Source organism: Lycorma delicatula, chromosome 1, assembly GCF_047948215.1.
Source record: "Lycorma delicatula isolate Av1 chromosome 1, ASM4794821v1, whole genome shotgun sequence".
Lineage (NCBI taxonomy): Eukaryota > Metazoa > Arthropoda > Insecta > Hemiptera > Fulgoridae > Lycorma > Lycorma delicatula.
Genome location: NC_134455.1, coordinates 328,492,257 through 328,508,419, shown reverse-complemented (window position 1 = coordinate 328,508,419; position 16,163 = coordinate 328,492,257). Strand labels below are relative to the sequence as shown.

Genomic DNA, 16,163 nt, shown 5'->3' with positions numbered 1-16,163 from the left:
TTAATTTGAAATCGACATTTATCACACATAACATTCAAAGAGTAAATATAATTTGAAAGATATAGTACGTATAAATTGCAAAATAATCAAATAAACGCATGAATACTGCGTATTGCTTCAAAAATTGATGCATACTTAATACAGTGCCTAGATGTATAAATTTGTAAAAGGTAAGAAAACAACTGTCCCATTCTTAACAAGGAAACTGCATTTACTGAAAATTCTCTTAATAAAATGTATCTTGCATACGCCACTCCTTCAAGATTCTCAGAATATCTATTTCTAAAGCAAGTCTCCAAAATTCAAGTCAAGGCTCTGGACCGAAGAGAAAAAATATTCAGTGTTTCTTCAAGAGCAATGAGATTAAAGTAACATTTACATTGATGAAGTTGGCATTGTATGGATGGGTAACAGTTTTTGCTCAGAATTCTTCACCAGTCTGCAAAATAATAATTGCTCATGATTTGTCTTGTTGCACACTTATAGAATAATAAAAGATACCTTTTATGAAGAATGATTGTATTTCAGAATGTATATTACATAATTACAGTAGTTATTCCATGAAATGTATAGATTAACATACAGTTTTATAAATACGATGGCAGACAATACCAAATATAATTTTCATGCTAATTATATTTTTATAATATAATTTTCAGGAGTAATTTGTTATAAAACTTTCTTATAGATCTTCCCATAGTGGACTTAAAAATAATTCTGTTGACCCATTCAAGCATTCTTCCAAGGCAGGGGTTAAAATCTCTTGACTGTTAATGTATTATACTAGGTTCTCTAATGTTCAGCAACTATTCCACAACTGAGCTTTTGATCCACTTCTACAATGATATCTAACTGCACCCACTGATTTGCTGTTGTTTAAATCAACTAAATTTTTATTTATTCAAGCTCAGATAAATTGAAATACTTTAATACAATTTTAAAATAACAGTTTGTAAGAGTCTAAATAATTGGAAATGTCTTTAAAATAACATTTTTTTTAAGTTTAAATCATTTGAATTGTTTTACCTTTAATTTTTAAAATATGTTGACAAACTTTTTCACTTGTACAATGTTTGATCAGTTTCTCAAACAAAAACCAACAACAGTCACCCGTCATTCCAGGATTCCATCTTCATTTGTATTTGGATTCATCTTCAGAATATCCTAATGGAAATGCTCTCCTTGCTCATCACTGACAGAGCCCAAATTTTCAAGAAAAAAGTCTAGACGGGAGTGTAGGAAATGAATTTTTAATGGCATCCTACACCCTAAAAATCTGTAGTTTTCTAATAGATTATTAAGAAAAAAAAAGTAGTTTTCATCTTTTCTGTTGCCTAAAAACCACCAACAATGTCTTTGAAGGACTTCCATGCATCTAGTTCACATTCGCTAAGTTTATTGTCAAAATTGAGTCCTTAAGCAGCTTCTTGATTTGCAGACCAATAAATATATCCTCCATGATATATTTAATCATGAATAAATATATTTATTTATTCATGAATAAATAAATAAATATATTAATAAATAAATATAACCTCCATGAGCTCATCACCATCACTCAATTTAGGATAACTTATTTTTAAATGATTAAAACCTGTCCATCTTTTTCTAGTGCCTTTACAAAAATTTTCATATGTCCAAGTTTTTTCTGAAGTGGTGTCAGTATGATTTTATCATTCTCAATTAATGATAAATGCTTTACATTTTTTTCACCAGTCACAAAGTTCTGCTGCAACAGCCACTTCTTTACTTGGTAATGACTTTTTGTATCATGACTATCACAAAGATAAAGAAAACAATATTTTGTAATCCCATCTTGCAAACCAAGAAGTAACGCAACAACTTTCAAATCATTGCAAACTTGTCACATATGCTCTTTGTATTTTATTACTTCTAATACTGATACCATAATTTCATACGTTTCTTTCATGCTGACTGCATAAAATGGATGATTTTTTGTTACCATGATCAATAAAACTGTTTTCATGCTAACTTTAGAGAACCAATAAAAAAAATTCAATTCTTGAATATACTGAATTCCAAGCTCTTTCATCTGGCCATTGACATCAGTACAAACACAGTGAATTTTTCATAGTAAAATAAGTTGAAAGAGTTTTATTTTGTGTTCTAAACATAGTAACTTTTGTTTTTTCTGCTAAAATATTTCACTATTGCAGTCTGGATCCCAGAAGTTCAGCTTGCTGCTTTGATAACTTTAAATTGCAAACTAAATCATTAAGTTCACGTTGTTGAATTAAATGAGGAGATTTCTCATCCGATACAGGAAGAAATTCTTCGACCTCCTCTACACTACATCATCTACTTAACTTTCGGATTGTTCTTCCAGCAATGTCGGATTAGATGGCGGTACAGGTACAGTAACTCCTCTCTGTCTGGTACCAGCTTTAGAGCTGAGAATACATCTACATATTTATGAACTTTTTATTTTTGAATGAAAATCCAAATATATTGTCACACAGAGGTAGCAGTCAAAGTGGTCCTTAGGTTCATGCCAAACTATCAGTATAGCAAATGATGTGGTTTGTCGTTTCCCCTTCAACATTCAGTTATAGTTACCGAGCACAATATGCAAATAACATGAGGTTCCCAGATTTTATCTTGATTGCCGAGTGCACAATCAAAATAAAATTTATAAGCTATTTTTATCAATTCAGAAATAGTCTTTCTTTGAGGCGTAAATTTACCTTAGACATAACAAAAATTGTCTGGATGATTTGTACATCCACAAACTTTTGTAGAATCCATGTTGTAGCAAATAAAAATGAGAAAAACACTTTTGTATTATAAAGAATCGATGAAAATATAACAAAACAATAATAACTCTGTGAAACACAACAACAAGAGTCTATACTATACAAAACAGTATACTGTTCACACAACAGTAAACACAAAAGTGTACAGACAAGTGAAGCACACAGTAATGACAAGTGGAACTAGACTGAAAAAGATTTTAAGGTCTGTAATAGGCAACTACAGATGACTGTATGATGTCATCATACAGACATGCTTGTACATGTCTACTTCTCATGATACAGTCCAGAGTATATATTTATTTTTTCTTTATGATGCATGTACACATATTGTTTAAAATTAAAAATATAGAAACTACTCTTAATTGTAACCAGTAGTTGATCAAAATGAATTTATTATTAAAAAAAACACAGATTTTATGATTTATGTTAAACCTTTACACGGTAATGCAATTTCAATAGTGAAATCAGCACCCAAATTATAGTGAGAAAAGTTATGTAACGTGTTAGATACAAATTTTATGTTGACTAATTCATCCACAATGTCATGGTAGTAGAGGGATTTATGACTTCCTAAAAAAATTTGCACAACATTTTAAACACACTGGCACACATTTGCCATCATCATAAACATTGTTCTAGAACAATTTTCAAAGTAACACTACTGTTTGACTTGGTTTAACAGTTCTTCAAATTGTCCATCCCTAATAAGTTCTTATTTGGGGACCCACAAAAATTCTTCCTCGATTTTAGTTATTAAAACGAGGAAATTTTTTTCAAATAATGAAATCCAGCATTATTTTTATCCATCACCTTTACAAAGTATTTAAAACCCCTAATTTTTATGGAGTAGAAAAGAAGAATCATTTCCTGGTTAACTATTAGGGGATATACAACAATTTTCTGCCCACGCATAGGTACGTTATGCTTTGGACATTCTATCATGATATAATGATTTGTCTTATTTGTGCTGCCCCTTTCACACAAAATGCAACAAAATTTATTGTAGTCAAGGTGCAAACCCCATTAATAACACAATAACGTTTAGACCAATGGTACTTGTACTGAATTTTTTAACAAGAGTTTCATATTATCATACTTTTCTTTCATATTAGTTGCATAAGTTAACACTACAGAAGGAAATACACTATCATTGTGCAAAAGAACAGCCTTTTAGTTTTCTAAGAATGAACAGTTTCTATTCTGTAGATGGTTATGTTGATGATGAAGTGCATCCATGACAGCACAAATGTTATCGCAGTTCAGTAAATCATTTTCATCAGATATAAATCTTGAAATTCACCAATAAATTAACCACCAGTATAAATAAACTCACCAAAAAAAACAAGCAACTTACAAATTTTACAAAAAGCTTTTGAAATGCACAGATTCATTAGTAGTCATTAAGTAGTCACGTAATCCATTATAATCTCATTATTACATATAAAAACTTGTAGTTGACGTGATCAACTGAATTAAGTATTGATTGTCGACATCTGTCTAAATAGCTAAATATTAGATGTAAATTTAATTTTAAATGTGAGAATACTAATAGAAATTATTAATTTATAAAAATCAAAAAATATAATCAGAAATGAATCCTTCTTTGATGTTCCTGCAGTTCGCTTAAAAAAGTGATAAAAAAAACAGTTGTCATCACACCTTGTTCTAGAACAATTTTCAAAGTAAAATTACTACCAAAGATTACAAAAGGATTAGGAGAAAAAAATATACATGCGACTAGGTTATTATGTATAAAAGAAATGTTAGATTACTTGGATGGCTAGTGTTGTCCTATGGGAAAATGTGTAATGGAAATGTAGATAGCCCAAAATGAAAGGTTCTTCATTAATACTTTTGTTAATAACAAATGTGTAAAAACTAAAGACACCAGATTTAAGGAGAACGAAAATTAGTTTCTTAAAATTATTATTTTAATTTTCATGCAAATTGCCTTGAAAATATTTATGTATAATTAATATTCTATTATGGACAGAATATACCTGAGTATTATAGTCAAAATTTACTCAATGTTATGTGTATAGTACTTTAACTTTTACATCTTCTATAAAACATTTATGTAAAAATAAAGATTGGCTTATAAAAATACTGAACTGACTTTTACTTTTAGCTGTTTAACAGTATTATAAAAACATTTTGAAATTATCACACTTTATAAAAATTTTACTATTTTGTTAAATAGTAAAATTTTAGGATTAGTGGTAGATTGTTGTACCTGTTCAAATGAAGCGCATTGAAAAATAACTTTAAAAACCTTACAATATGACTTGAATTGGCAATGAAAATCTATGAGAATTTTGATGACTAATAAATGAAACTAAATATTATCACTGAACAGAGGAAATAAATCCAAGGCTTATGGTTTGTTCTAGACATCTAAAGTTCGTCTAATCTAAATCCCTGAATTAATTTTGGCAGTATGTCCCATTCAGTACAGCTTAATTCTTCCATTCAGTAGCTTCTACGATCTAGTAGACATAATATATAATACCTACCAGTATTGGTAATTTATTTCTCAGCAATACAAATCAATATTACACCCCTGACCTAACAACTTATAAAAATATGGTTTAAAAGATGAAATTACAAAACAATGGTAAATATAATTAAAATTTCAAATAATGATTACTTTAAAATAACACTTTAATAATATTTAAAAGTGCTATTGAAAGAATACAAGTTACCAGGTATTGAAATTTCAAATTATTACATATTTGAAAATTATCAGTTTAACTGCCTGTTCAAGACTGTGTTTCAAAAAGGACGTAACCCTTTTTTTGACGACATGAATTTATTACAAAATTGTTATTGTTAATAAAATATGTATACAATAATATTCAAATTACCTTTATTAACTTTACAATAGATGTTCAAAATGACTTCCTGTGATCCCGAAGCAGGTTTGTACACATTTCATAACATTTGTGGCCACTTTTCATAATATTTTCTCAGTAATGTTCGAAATCTCCTTTCAATGTTAGCAGCGCCCACTCTTGAGGCGGGCAACCCGGGAATTTGTCCAGGGTGCCAAAATTTGGGGGTGGTATTTTGGCTGTAAGTGTGAGAAAAATACTGATGTGTTAAATAACTAATTAAAAGAAATTTTCACATATCGATTTGTTCGTTCGCTAAAAATTTACAGTGCGTAGCGTATTTATATTGTTTATGTCTAAAAGCTAAAAATATTTACATTATTAACGAAAAATTAACCCAGAATTTGTAAAGGACACTGCTTGAACTAGTATATACTTCTCTGAACAGAATGACATTAGCACGTGACCAGAACGCTACTTCAACTTGTGTTTGAACATGCAAAGTCTTGCTTATTACCTATAATTATAAAAGGGCGTTTTCATTACACAACAGCATTATTACTGCTATTACGTCGGTAGTGATAAAAAGTGGACATACATAAAATTTACTTCAGTGCGATATCTTAATTTTTAAAGGTAAGTACATTATAATTTGTTGTTTAGTTTGATAAATACTAGTTTATCGTAAATTGATTATCGAATCGAAACAATGAAAGCGTTTTTAAATAAATAAAATATTGAATCAAATTTGAATGTATTCTATTATTTATATATTTGTTTTATGAAAATAATTATTTGAATCAATAATATAAGACATTTATTAAGTTCACTGTTTCGACAAAACACGTTTTATAATAATATATTTGAATAATTGACTGAATAAAATCACAAAATCAAGATAGATAAAATTGTTTTTGATGACTGTTTTTGATTTGCTGAAATATTGGTTATTGTAAAATACATATATAATAACACTAGACTTTCTTTAGGTTCACAGGATACGAAAAATATTTTATGTAGCGCATAAATATTTTTTATGTTGATTGATGTAATAAAATTTTAAAGTTAAATTAATTACGGTTTTAGCTTATTTAGAACAAGGATAAATCTTTAGTTTTTTTATATTATTTTATAATTTATATTGTTTGAGTTATGTGGGTGCCTCTTCCAGAATGTCTGATGGCCAAAGAAAACTGTCTGGTAACCAGTACAAAAAAAGAAGGCTAGAAAAGGAAGTCGAAAGGTAAAAACAAGCTGGCGCGTTAAAAAATTATATCCAGAGTTGTACCAAAACAAATGACGACTCTGAGAATCCAACAACATTAAGTCCAATTATAAAAAAAAATACAGAATCATCAGAGGATGATGATGACAAAGAAATGAACGAGTTTCTAAATCAACTGGAACTGACGACACTCTGACTCTACCATCACCAGATGAAAGCATTGAAAAAATTGACACCAACGTGACACCCACAGAAAGCGTTCTACAAACTTTGAGAACAGATCCAGCAGTGTAGCCAAGAATTTTAGGAGACGCCGAAAGAAGTTTTTTTAGTAAGACAAGGTCCACCTAAACCATTGGGGGAGATTATCCGACAGACATAATATCTATCCCTAGCTCGGCTGTCCCATTTTCAAAGAAAACATATGTACTTAGTGTAGCCTAACTGCATGCCTAACAAAACAGCTATAACATTCAAATCACCACATATATTTTAGATATGATTTTATAAATTATTTTTTCAAGAACGTCTTTCATCACATTGTATGTATCTTTCAAATTAATACCATAAGCGATTGGTATCGAACGATATCTGTTACTGTTGTGTAGTAGAATGACTTTTAAACTATACTTGGCCGAATCTATGAAAAGGCGCCAGTCCTCAAGTTTATGAACTTGTACTAAATCCAACTGAAGCTTGTTATTATTTGTGCAATAAACCAAATTATTTTCATCAATAAAGTACTGAGAAAGTTCTTTTTGTTGGCTTCAAAAGCTCAAAAGTTTTGTATTTTTTCAAGTAAATCCCATCCTTGCTGTCTTGATCTTTATTGTTCAGCTTGATTTTTTTGATAAATTTAAATCCCTAATCAAGTCATTTAATTCACCTAGTGATATAAGATGCGGCTTATTGGAAGATAATTCAAAATCAAATTCACTGTTGTCTTCTTTAGTATTGCCTGATTCTTCATTGCTGTTTTCGAAACATATATTCACAGGTGGCTCAGGAACTGGATAATTTCACTGTGAGGTACAAGCCTGATTGCATATTGCAATGAAGGATATTTTACAGTATGTTTAGATTTTATTAGAAATTCCAGACACACTTGTTAACAAAAGTAACTATTGGCTACATGATCCTTTGGTTCACGCCAAACCATAGGTACACCAAATGGCAAAGCCTTCTGTGTACCTTTCAGCCATCCTCTTAAATTTGCAGAACAATTAGTGCATGCTATATGAGGAGCCCATGTCTTATCCTGATGATCTATTTTATACTGAAAGTACAAATGATATGCTTTTTTAATTAAAGGTGTAATGTTTTTTCTATTTGATTTTACAGTAAACTCACCACAAATATAACAAAAGGCATCCACATCATTTACACAATTTCAAGGCACTATGACACTGCACTGTTAACAAACTTAAGACAGCAATAAGACTGAACAAAATTAATTAATTCCTAAATCCAGTGCTTAATACAAACAACACAACAGTGTTTTCAGCTACATGTTTTAACCTGCATAAACATGATTAATCTTATTCATGAAGGCTCACTCTTCAGTATTAGATATGATGTCATAATATACGACTATGATTTGATTCTTTGTCTAGTATTTTTTATTTATAGCTTACAAATGTTTACACAGTTAAACAATAAAATATGAGCTACAAATTACAATATAGGAACTTAAAATGCTAACTATAAGTTGAAAAATGAAAAAAATCCTTTAATTAAAATTTTAATTTTTTTTCAAAAATGGCGGGTTATAGAAAGATTCTGAGTTCATATTCGTTTTCAAAAAAAAAAAAAAAAAAAAAAAAAAAAACCCAGATTAAAATCATGTATCGCATGTTAGGGAAAAAAATTATGTTATCAGTTGAATGGATGAACATTTCTTCAATTGAAACCCTAAAGAAAAACGTCTATTACTTACAAATTTAAATGCTGTTCTGTAATGAACTTAAGAATTAATCTACAAAATTCTAAGCGTCCTGGATGCATCACTGGCATAAATATTTTTATGAAATTACAAACTGAAGGATGTACTCTAAAACGTTTAACACAAAGGAGAAAGAAAAAATACAACTTATTAATATTATAAAATTTACTTTAATTTCAATTACATATAAGGAAGGTCAAAATAAAATTATACTTTGATCAGTATTCTATGTTTTAAGAAGTAATTCATCTCTGAGTAATCATACAAAATGGCAATCATAAATCCTCTGCAAAGTACTGAAAAATTCTACCATAATAATAGTGAACAGAATACAAATTGATTTTAAAGTAAAACCTGACATATAACATATTTATTATCACATTTGGTCCTTATTTAAAAAAATAAAAATTACTTTAAAAAGTTAAGCCCATATAAATTTTACACATTAATACGGTCTCCATAAATAGAACAGATAAAAAAAAATTTAACTGATAAATTTATGTTTATAACAAAGAACATATTTTAAAATAAATAACTTAAAAATATTACATAATTATAAATTTAATATCACCTAACATAATGTGATGTGCCTGACAAGTAATATCGTACCAGTTATACCCGAGTAATTATTGTTCAGTAACTCAGATTGATCGACAAAAGTTATTATCTATCCAGCAGAAAATAACTTAACATTTCTGTTCTTAACACATACAACCAGATAGTTTATGAATAGAAATTAATATATAGATTCTATCTGTATATATAATGTTTAAGATATCTGAAGAAAGGTGTTAAAAAAAAACTATTACAAAGAAAGATCCCATGCACATGCTTAGAGCTTACAAGGTCAACTGATAATCCAATGAAAAGAACATAACAGTCAGTGGTGTTATAACATTTCCAAAAAAATTAAAACCATATCCTGAGGTTTTAAAGCTCAGTACTTTAAAATCTTTCTTCATTATGTTTGTGAATTTTTTGAATGATCCTCCATAATTGGCTTTTCAAATATCATGAAAATAACTTTTTATCTAGTCACCAAGAGGTGAGGTTACCAAGGGCAAATCTGAATGTAATTTCTTTTAAAACTTCAAAAAAATGTTAGTAGATTCCAGTTGCAATACTGGCATTGAAAAAAATTTTCTAAATTAAACTGTCAAAAAGAAAACATAGTTAAGGTATGAAAAACTCTAACTGTAAATAAAAGCACAGTTACTGGATTTTTCATAATTTTTTCATTTTTTTATTTTCTGAAACAAAATCATCAAACGTGAATTCATTATAATTCATCATTATTGATTCATGGGATACAAATGATTAATACAACTGAAATTCAATAATGAACATCATTGCTTTGAAGTGATAATATAAATACCTAAAACCAAGCAAAACTAAAAATGAATGAAAAATATTGAAAAGTAAAATTAACTTAAAACTACTATTTTTATAAGTAAAACCACTGTAAACAATAATGTATAATCAGCAATGAAAACATCTAATGTTCATAACATCGAAATTTGCTTTTGTTACCGTCAAAATATTTTTTTCTCAAACATGCTGGTATGTACATCTTCAGAAAGTAAAACTTTTTTCATCAGATGTATGTCATTAATATATTGATGTCAGATTTCATTAGATGTCATTAAAATGTAAAAAAAAATGTAAGGCACATAAGACTAAGTATAATAATGGAAACATCAGTCTATCCCTATACACACTGGTAGCAAAGATTATATGGATGTTTATAAACAGTTTGAACAAAAGTTTAATATTTTCTGACATTTTGTTTCATAAAGTAAAAAATGTTCTCTCTTTTAAGTTATATAACTGAATTCACTTTATTGGGATCACACAATGCCATAGTACAAAAAATTTCTCATGACTAAAAATTAAACAATATGGATATTTTTTTAACCTATAGATGGAACGTGTTTTTAAATCAAAAATGTAAAGTAAATGTTATTATATAAAACCTTTCAACTGAACAAGACTTGAGAAAATTTTAAAAAGTAGTAATACAGAAAATAATTATATTAATACACACAAGAAGCCGAGTTTATAATACTAACAGTTTGTTTCTATTTTCACAACGAGAATAGGGGTTGTCTGAAACAAATAAACTTGTGACAAACTCAGAAATACATTCAACATAAGTATAGAATAGAATAAATGACACATGAAGATGACTACAACTGTATTCATTTTTTGTATATTTTTACAGACTAATTTAAAGTTGAGATAAAATGATTCTGATTATTTAATCATAATCAAAAAGCACTATATTTATGATTAAAACTTCTGCGTGAAATTATGCAGATCTTTTAAAGTAAACTAGACACATAAAAAAAATTAAAAAAGGAAAGCAGTCTGTAACAAAAAAAATAAGGTTGCTATCACTGTCATTAAGACTTTGATGGCAAATAAGGAAAATGGCTTAATATTTTTAATAAGGAAAAAATAATTTACTAAGCATTTCATTTAAGAAGTTATTCAAACAATTAGTGCTACTAACAATGAACAAATTAATATGAAAAATTGTACGTTTAATTAAAACTTAATTATTAATAAGAATTATAACTTTAATTACAACAAAATAACGCAAATGAGTTAACAATTTAATTAAGTTTTCTGAAACAGTTAACTAAGAAAATAGACTAAGATTGACATTTTCAGAAAAACTAATCTTGAAGATAAAATAAATCATTATCGATTAATTCACTTTAACTGCATGTCAGAGGAAATCACAAACCTAAACTTAAAGGGTTACAAATACACAGCATAACTGATACATCAGACTCAACTTAGATATCCACTGCTATACAAACCTTTGGTAACATCAGAGTCATACTAGATAAGGAGATCAGTAAAATATTTTAACAGGTCTTTTCCTTTAACTTTGTTAAAATCGAAAGATAAGACATTTTATCTGAAATGAAACTGTAGATTTATTTGTGTTGTTAACTAGACTTACATTACCAACATAAAATCATAATAGAGGAACGATTTATGGCACTACAATTTTAAATATTAGTGATTTAGTTAACTGCTTTAAATTAATGTTTATACTAAGCGAAACTTTCAGTTATTAATTTTTGAATCGTTATATTTTTTTAATAAAAGTCATAAAAAGTACTGTTACTTCAAACAATTTAAAATCATTAATTACGGATATTTCATATCATTAAATAATTAATGCAAGCACACAAAATTTATTTGGAGTACAGTATGAATAAACATAGATACACTTATAATTAACAGTGCAGTGTAATTAATAAAATAACTTCGTAAGTAAATCACTTTTATCAAAGGACACATACACATACATACAGTACATACACAATGTACAAAATACCTGATTAAATGTGAATAAAAATTCACATATTTATACATAAAATGGAAACATGTATCATGTATGAGTGCATCTATGTACATTACCAGATAAGATATGTTTGCATATACAGCCTTCCTTAAAATTACAAAAATACAAAAATAAAATAACTTTTACTTAAACAATTTATCTAATATTAAATAGGTGATAAAATATAAGTTGCATGGAACAAAAACATCAAGCAAATGAGAATTATCTAAATTACAAAAATATACATAATAAATAAACATAGGAAATGTAACATTTGTTTACATGTAACTTATAAAGTGAGATTATAATTAATTAAAATAATGTTATAAATTAAGCTATATCATTCTCTTCATTAACTAACACTATACGTATATAAAGCACCTAATACAATACAATATACAATAAACATATTACAAAATAACATAAAATACTTTCATTTGCTGTCACATTGTTTTTCACTATAAACATACTTTGGTTTAACATCTTACAGCCTATGTGTGTATATATGTGTGTTTGTGTTTGTGTATGTGTGTGTGTGTGTGTGTGTGTATGAGCAAAATACATATATTTATATACGTTATGAATGTTTTTACATTTGGATAGTGTGTTCATATGGTTATCTCTTCTATTTAAAAATGATTGAGTGCTGAGGAGTCATTTATGTTAAAAGTGAATGAATTAGAAGGTAAAGGCTTTCAATCAAAATTGAAGAACAGTATAATGAAGTGCTGGATGCTAAAACTCATCAAGTGAAACACCAACAGACTACAGGCGAATTAAAAAGTACAACGTCCTAAAAGTAAGAGATAGTAATAAATTAATTGTATCCATCAGTAATTCAGGTTATAATAATGTAAAATATTACATGCATAATTTAGTACAAACTGAAATAATTAAGAAAGCACACATTTAAACTGGGCACAGAAAAATTCACATTTTGCTTTAAAAAGTGTATCCACTCTTAAAAAAGGAGTTAAGTCGATGGTTTTCAATGAAGTTAATGCTAGCAGACATACTGATCTCATTGACTACAGCCCTGTCCAGATGGAAAGTACAAATTTATTTTGAATAACCAAAACCACTTAGCAAATTTGTGAGTCTTGTGTGAATTAAAAAATAAGAGAGCTGCTGAAGTCACATGCCACCTGGAAGATAATTTTGTATTTTTGGGACACCATAGGTTTTGCAGTCCAACAATGGCCGAGAATTTGTTAATAGCATTATAGAAGAGTTGAAATTTATCTGGCCAGAATTAAAAATTGTCCATGCTAAGTCCAGGCATTCTGAAAGCCAAGGAAGTGTAGAGAGGGCAAATCATTATTTATATGATACGGTTTTAGCTTGGATGGAGGATAAAAAACAAACCATTGAGGATAATAAAATAAACCACTGGAGTGAAGGTTTGCAATTTTGTCAACTGAAAAAAAAAAATAGTTTTCATGTCTTTAGTAAACAATCTCTATTTGAAGTAATGTTTGGAAGAAAAACTAAACTTCAACCGGACTTCAAGTAATCTGCCTAACACAATCACAGAAAATTTAATCAGTTAGGAAGATTTAGAAAGTACACTGAATTTAATTGAAATTCTATATGAATCACAGGATGCTACTGTTGTAAACAAAGATTTATCTAACATGGTAAATGACAATGAAAATAACAAACAATTAAATATAATACAAAAAAATTATAATACTGAGTTGAACGTGAGTGTTGCCGCAGTTGAACAATAAAACATAGATGATTATGCTAATGGCAATTTTGCAGTAACTGAAAAAGGCAACTCAAACTCATTTCTGAAATCTAACTCAATATTTTGAGAAATCAAAATTTGGCTGTTATTGGACAACATAAACAGGTTAAAAGAAAGAAAATGATGAGTGAGAAAACATTTCCTTCAGTACTAGTTGGAACCATTGTTACTATACCTACTCCTTCTTTAAACACGGATAATGGTGATAACAGAAATTTAATTGGAGTAGTTATGGAAGCTACTACAGATAATTATTATAAAATTGGGACTGCAGCTGGAATTTTAACTCAATTATTTTCTAGAAATCAACTATCGTCCAGCAAATCATCTCTTGATTGAAGAGGTTTCACAACATAGCTCTACTTTCAGGTGAGCTATGAGGGTACTGTGAGGTAATCAAGATTTGGAGGTGAGGGTTTACTAGATGTAATTGTTCAACGAAATATTTTAACATTAAGTGCCAATGTCGAAAGAAATAGTTTAAATAAAACCTAAAAATATCACAAAACTTTAGCCTGTATATTAATAATTCAATCAGAAATCTAATAATTAGAAAAAGTTTAAAAAATAATATCTCAATTCTTTTTTGTTTTTAATTAAATTTATTTTCTTAATAATAATGTTTTTTTACTGTAATTATACTTACAGTATATGAATATACTGTATGATATTAAAAGAATATAATAAAAACAATTATTCATTTATATTTTACAATTGACCATATAAAGTGAAATCCATTTCAAGCTTTGTATAAATTGGTATGTACACTGTCAACACTGCTCAGAGCTACTGTCCAAAGCCGGCAAAAGTAAGTAATTTTGGACTCTGTACAAACAAGATGTGTAATGTTAACATTGACCAAGAAATGTTGTGCAATTTGTTGTTTAGCATTGTACAATTTCAGGGTTTGTTCGTAACATAATATATAAAAAAGGGGTGTAATACTCCTTATATGTATGTAAAAGGTGCATAGTTTGAAAAATTTAAACTATATTTAATGATTTAGAGGTAAAATATTTGAAGGTGTTTGTGTGTGGGTGCACATCTGTATGTGCACACTTTGCAACTGTATTAATATACAAGCAGCCATTTCTGCATTAAACATTTTTAGTGATAATATTCAACAAAACCTTGAATTTAATATCCCATAAATTCAACTTCACTGCTTTCAGAAAAAAACATAGGTTTGACAGTACATAATAAACATCAAATAAAAAATTTTACAGTAGTAAATATAGTATGATAATAGGTAATCAATTATTTTGGCCATTCATCCCAAATACATTGTGGATTATATAAAGCATAAATCCAGCATCAAAATTAAAAAAACAATTTTTTTTTCTAAAATTTAATTCAACAACATTGAACTAATTTATATAATGTTACTCTGAATATGTTTATAACTCAAGCACCAAAGATTAATCATTTGCATTTTCATAAAAGCATATTAAAATGAATAGCAAAAAAACATTAATTTCATAATAAATGACTTCATATCATCGAAAATTCAACTTTAACTAAAAAAACTCTAATTAAATCTGATAATATGTTGCTCTTGTTTTTTTTGTTTTTTTTTTTTTTTAAGTATAAATCAAATCAATTATTGTCTTTGAAACATAATGACTTCATGTTCTACATAACAACTTACTGCTAAAAATCTATAAATTATTTAAGTTATATAAATAATGCTAAAAGATGTGTGAAATTTCATACTCAAGACAGTAGTTATAACTACTTAACTAAGTAGTTAAAACTACTTAACTATTAAGAACCTGTAAACTACATGTGTAATTTAATTTAATACTTCAAAACATATCCAATTTGTGAAATTAATTCTTACGTAAAATAATGCTTAATATGCATAAACAAATTAAATTGTGATGTTTAATTAAATTCAACAGTAACTTAATAGAATCAAATTTATGAATTTTTTGGTAAGTATTTTCTTTTAGTAGTGTAATGAAATTCTGCATTTAATAAACATAGAGTATCTGTTTTGACTTATCACAATAATCTTCTATATTTAAAAAATACAGGAATAAATTAACAAAATATTTTTTTCAAAATTTTATAGAAATTTTAACATTGATATTATGTACTGTAAACTACATGACTGCATAAATGAATTTTTTTGTACAAGTATGTATGAAGAATATTCTACAAAATATAATTCAATATAACAGACTCCATAGAAATATAATAAATCAAGCTCCATAATCAAAATTATTCAAACTATACACTTACTGTACAAAATATATATATAAGAATTAGAATAAAAGTAAA

General features: G+C 27.8%; 1 protein-coding gene across 1 annotated transcript in view; it reads right to left on the bottom strand.

The window, feature by feature from the left end:
* Window positions 1-8,919: 8,919 nt before the first annotated feature.
* Meltrin (disintegrin and metalloproteinase domain-containing protein meltrin) overlaps window positions 8,920-16,163 on the bottom strand; it is a 216,279-nt gene continuing 209,035 nt past the window's right edge. The window contains exon 19 of the mRNA XM_075382115.1: window positions 8,920-12,923. Coding sequence (XP_075238230.1) covers window positions 12,896-12,923 — 28 coding nt within the window. The 3' untranslated portion in view covers window positions 8,920-12,895. The remainder of the gene's footprint in view (window positions 12,924-16,163) is intronic.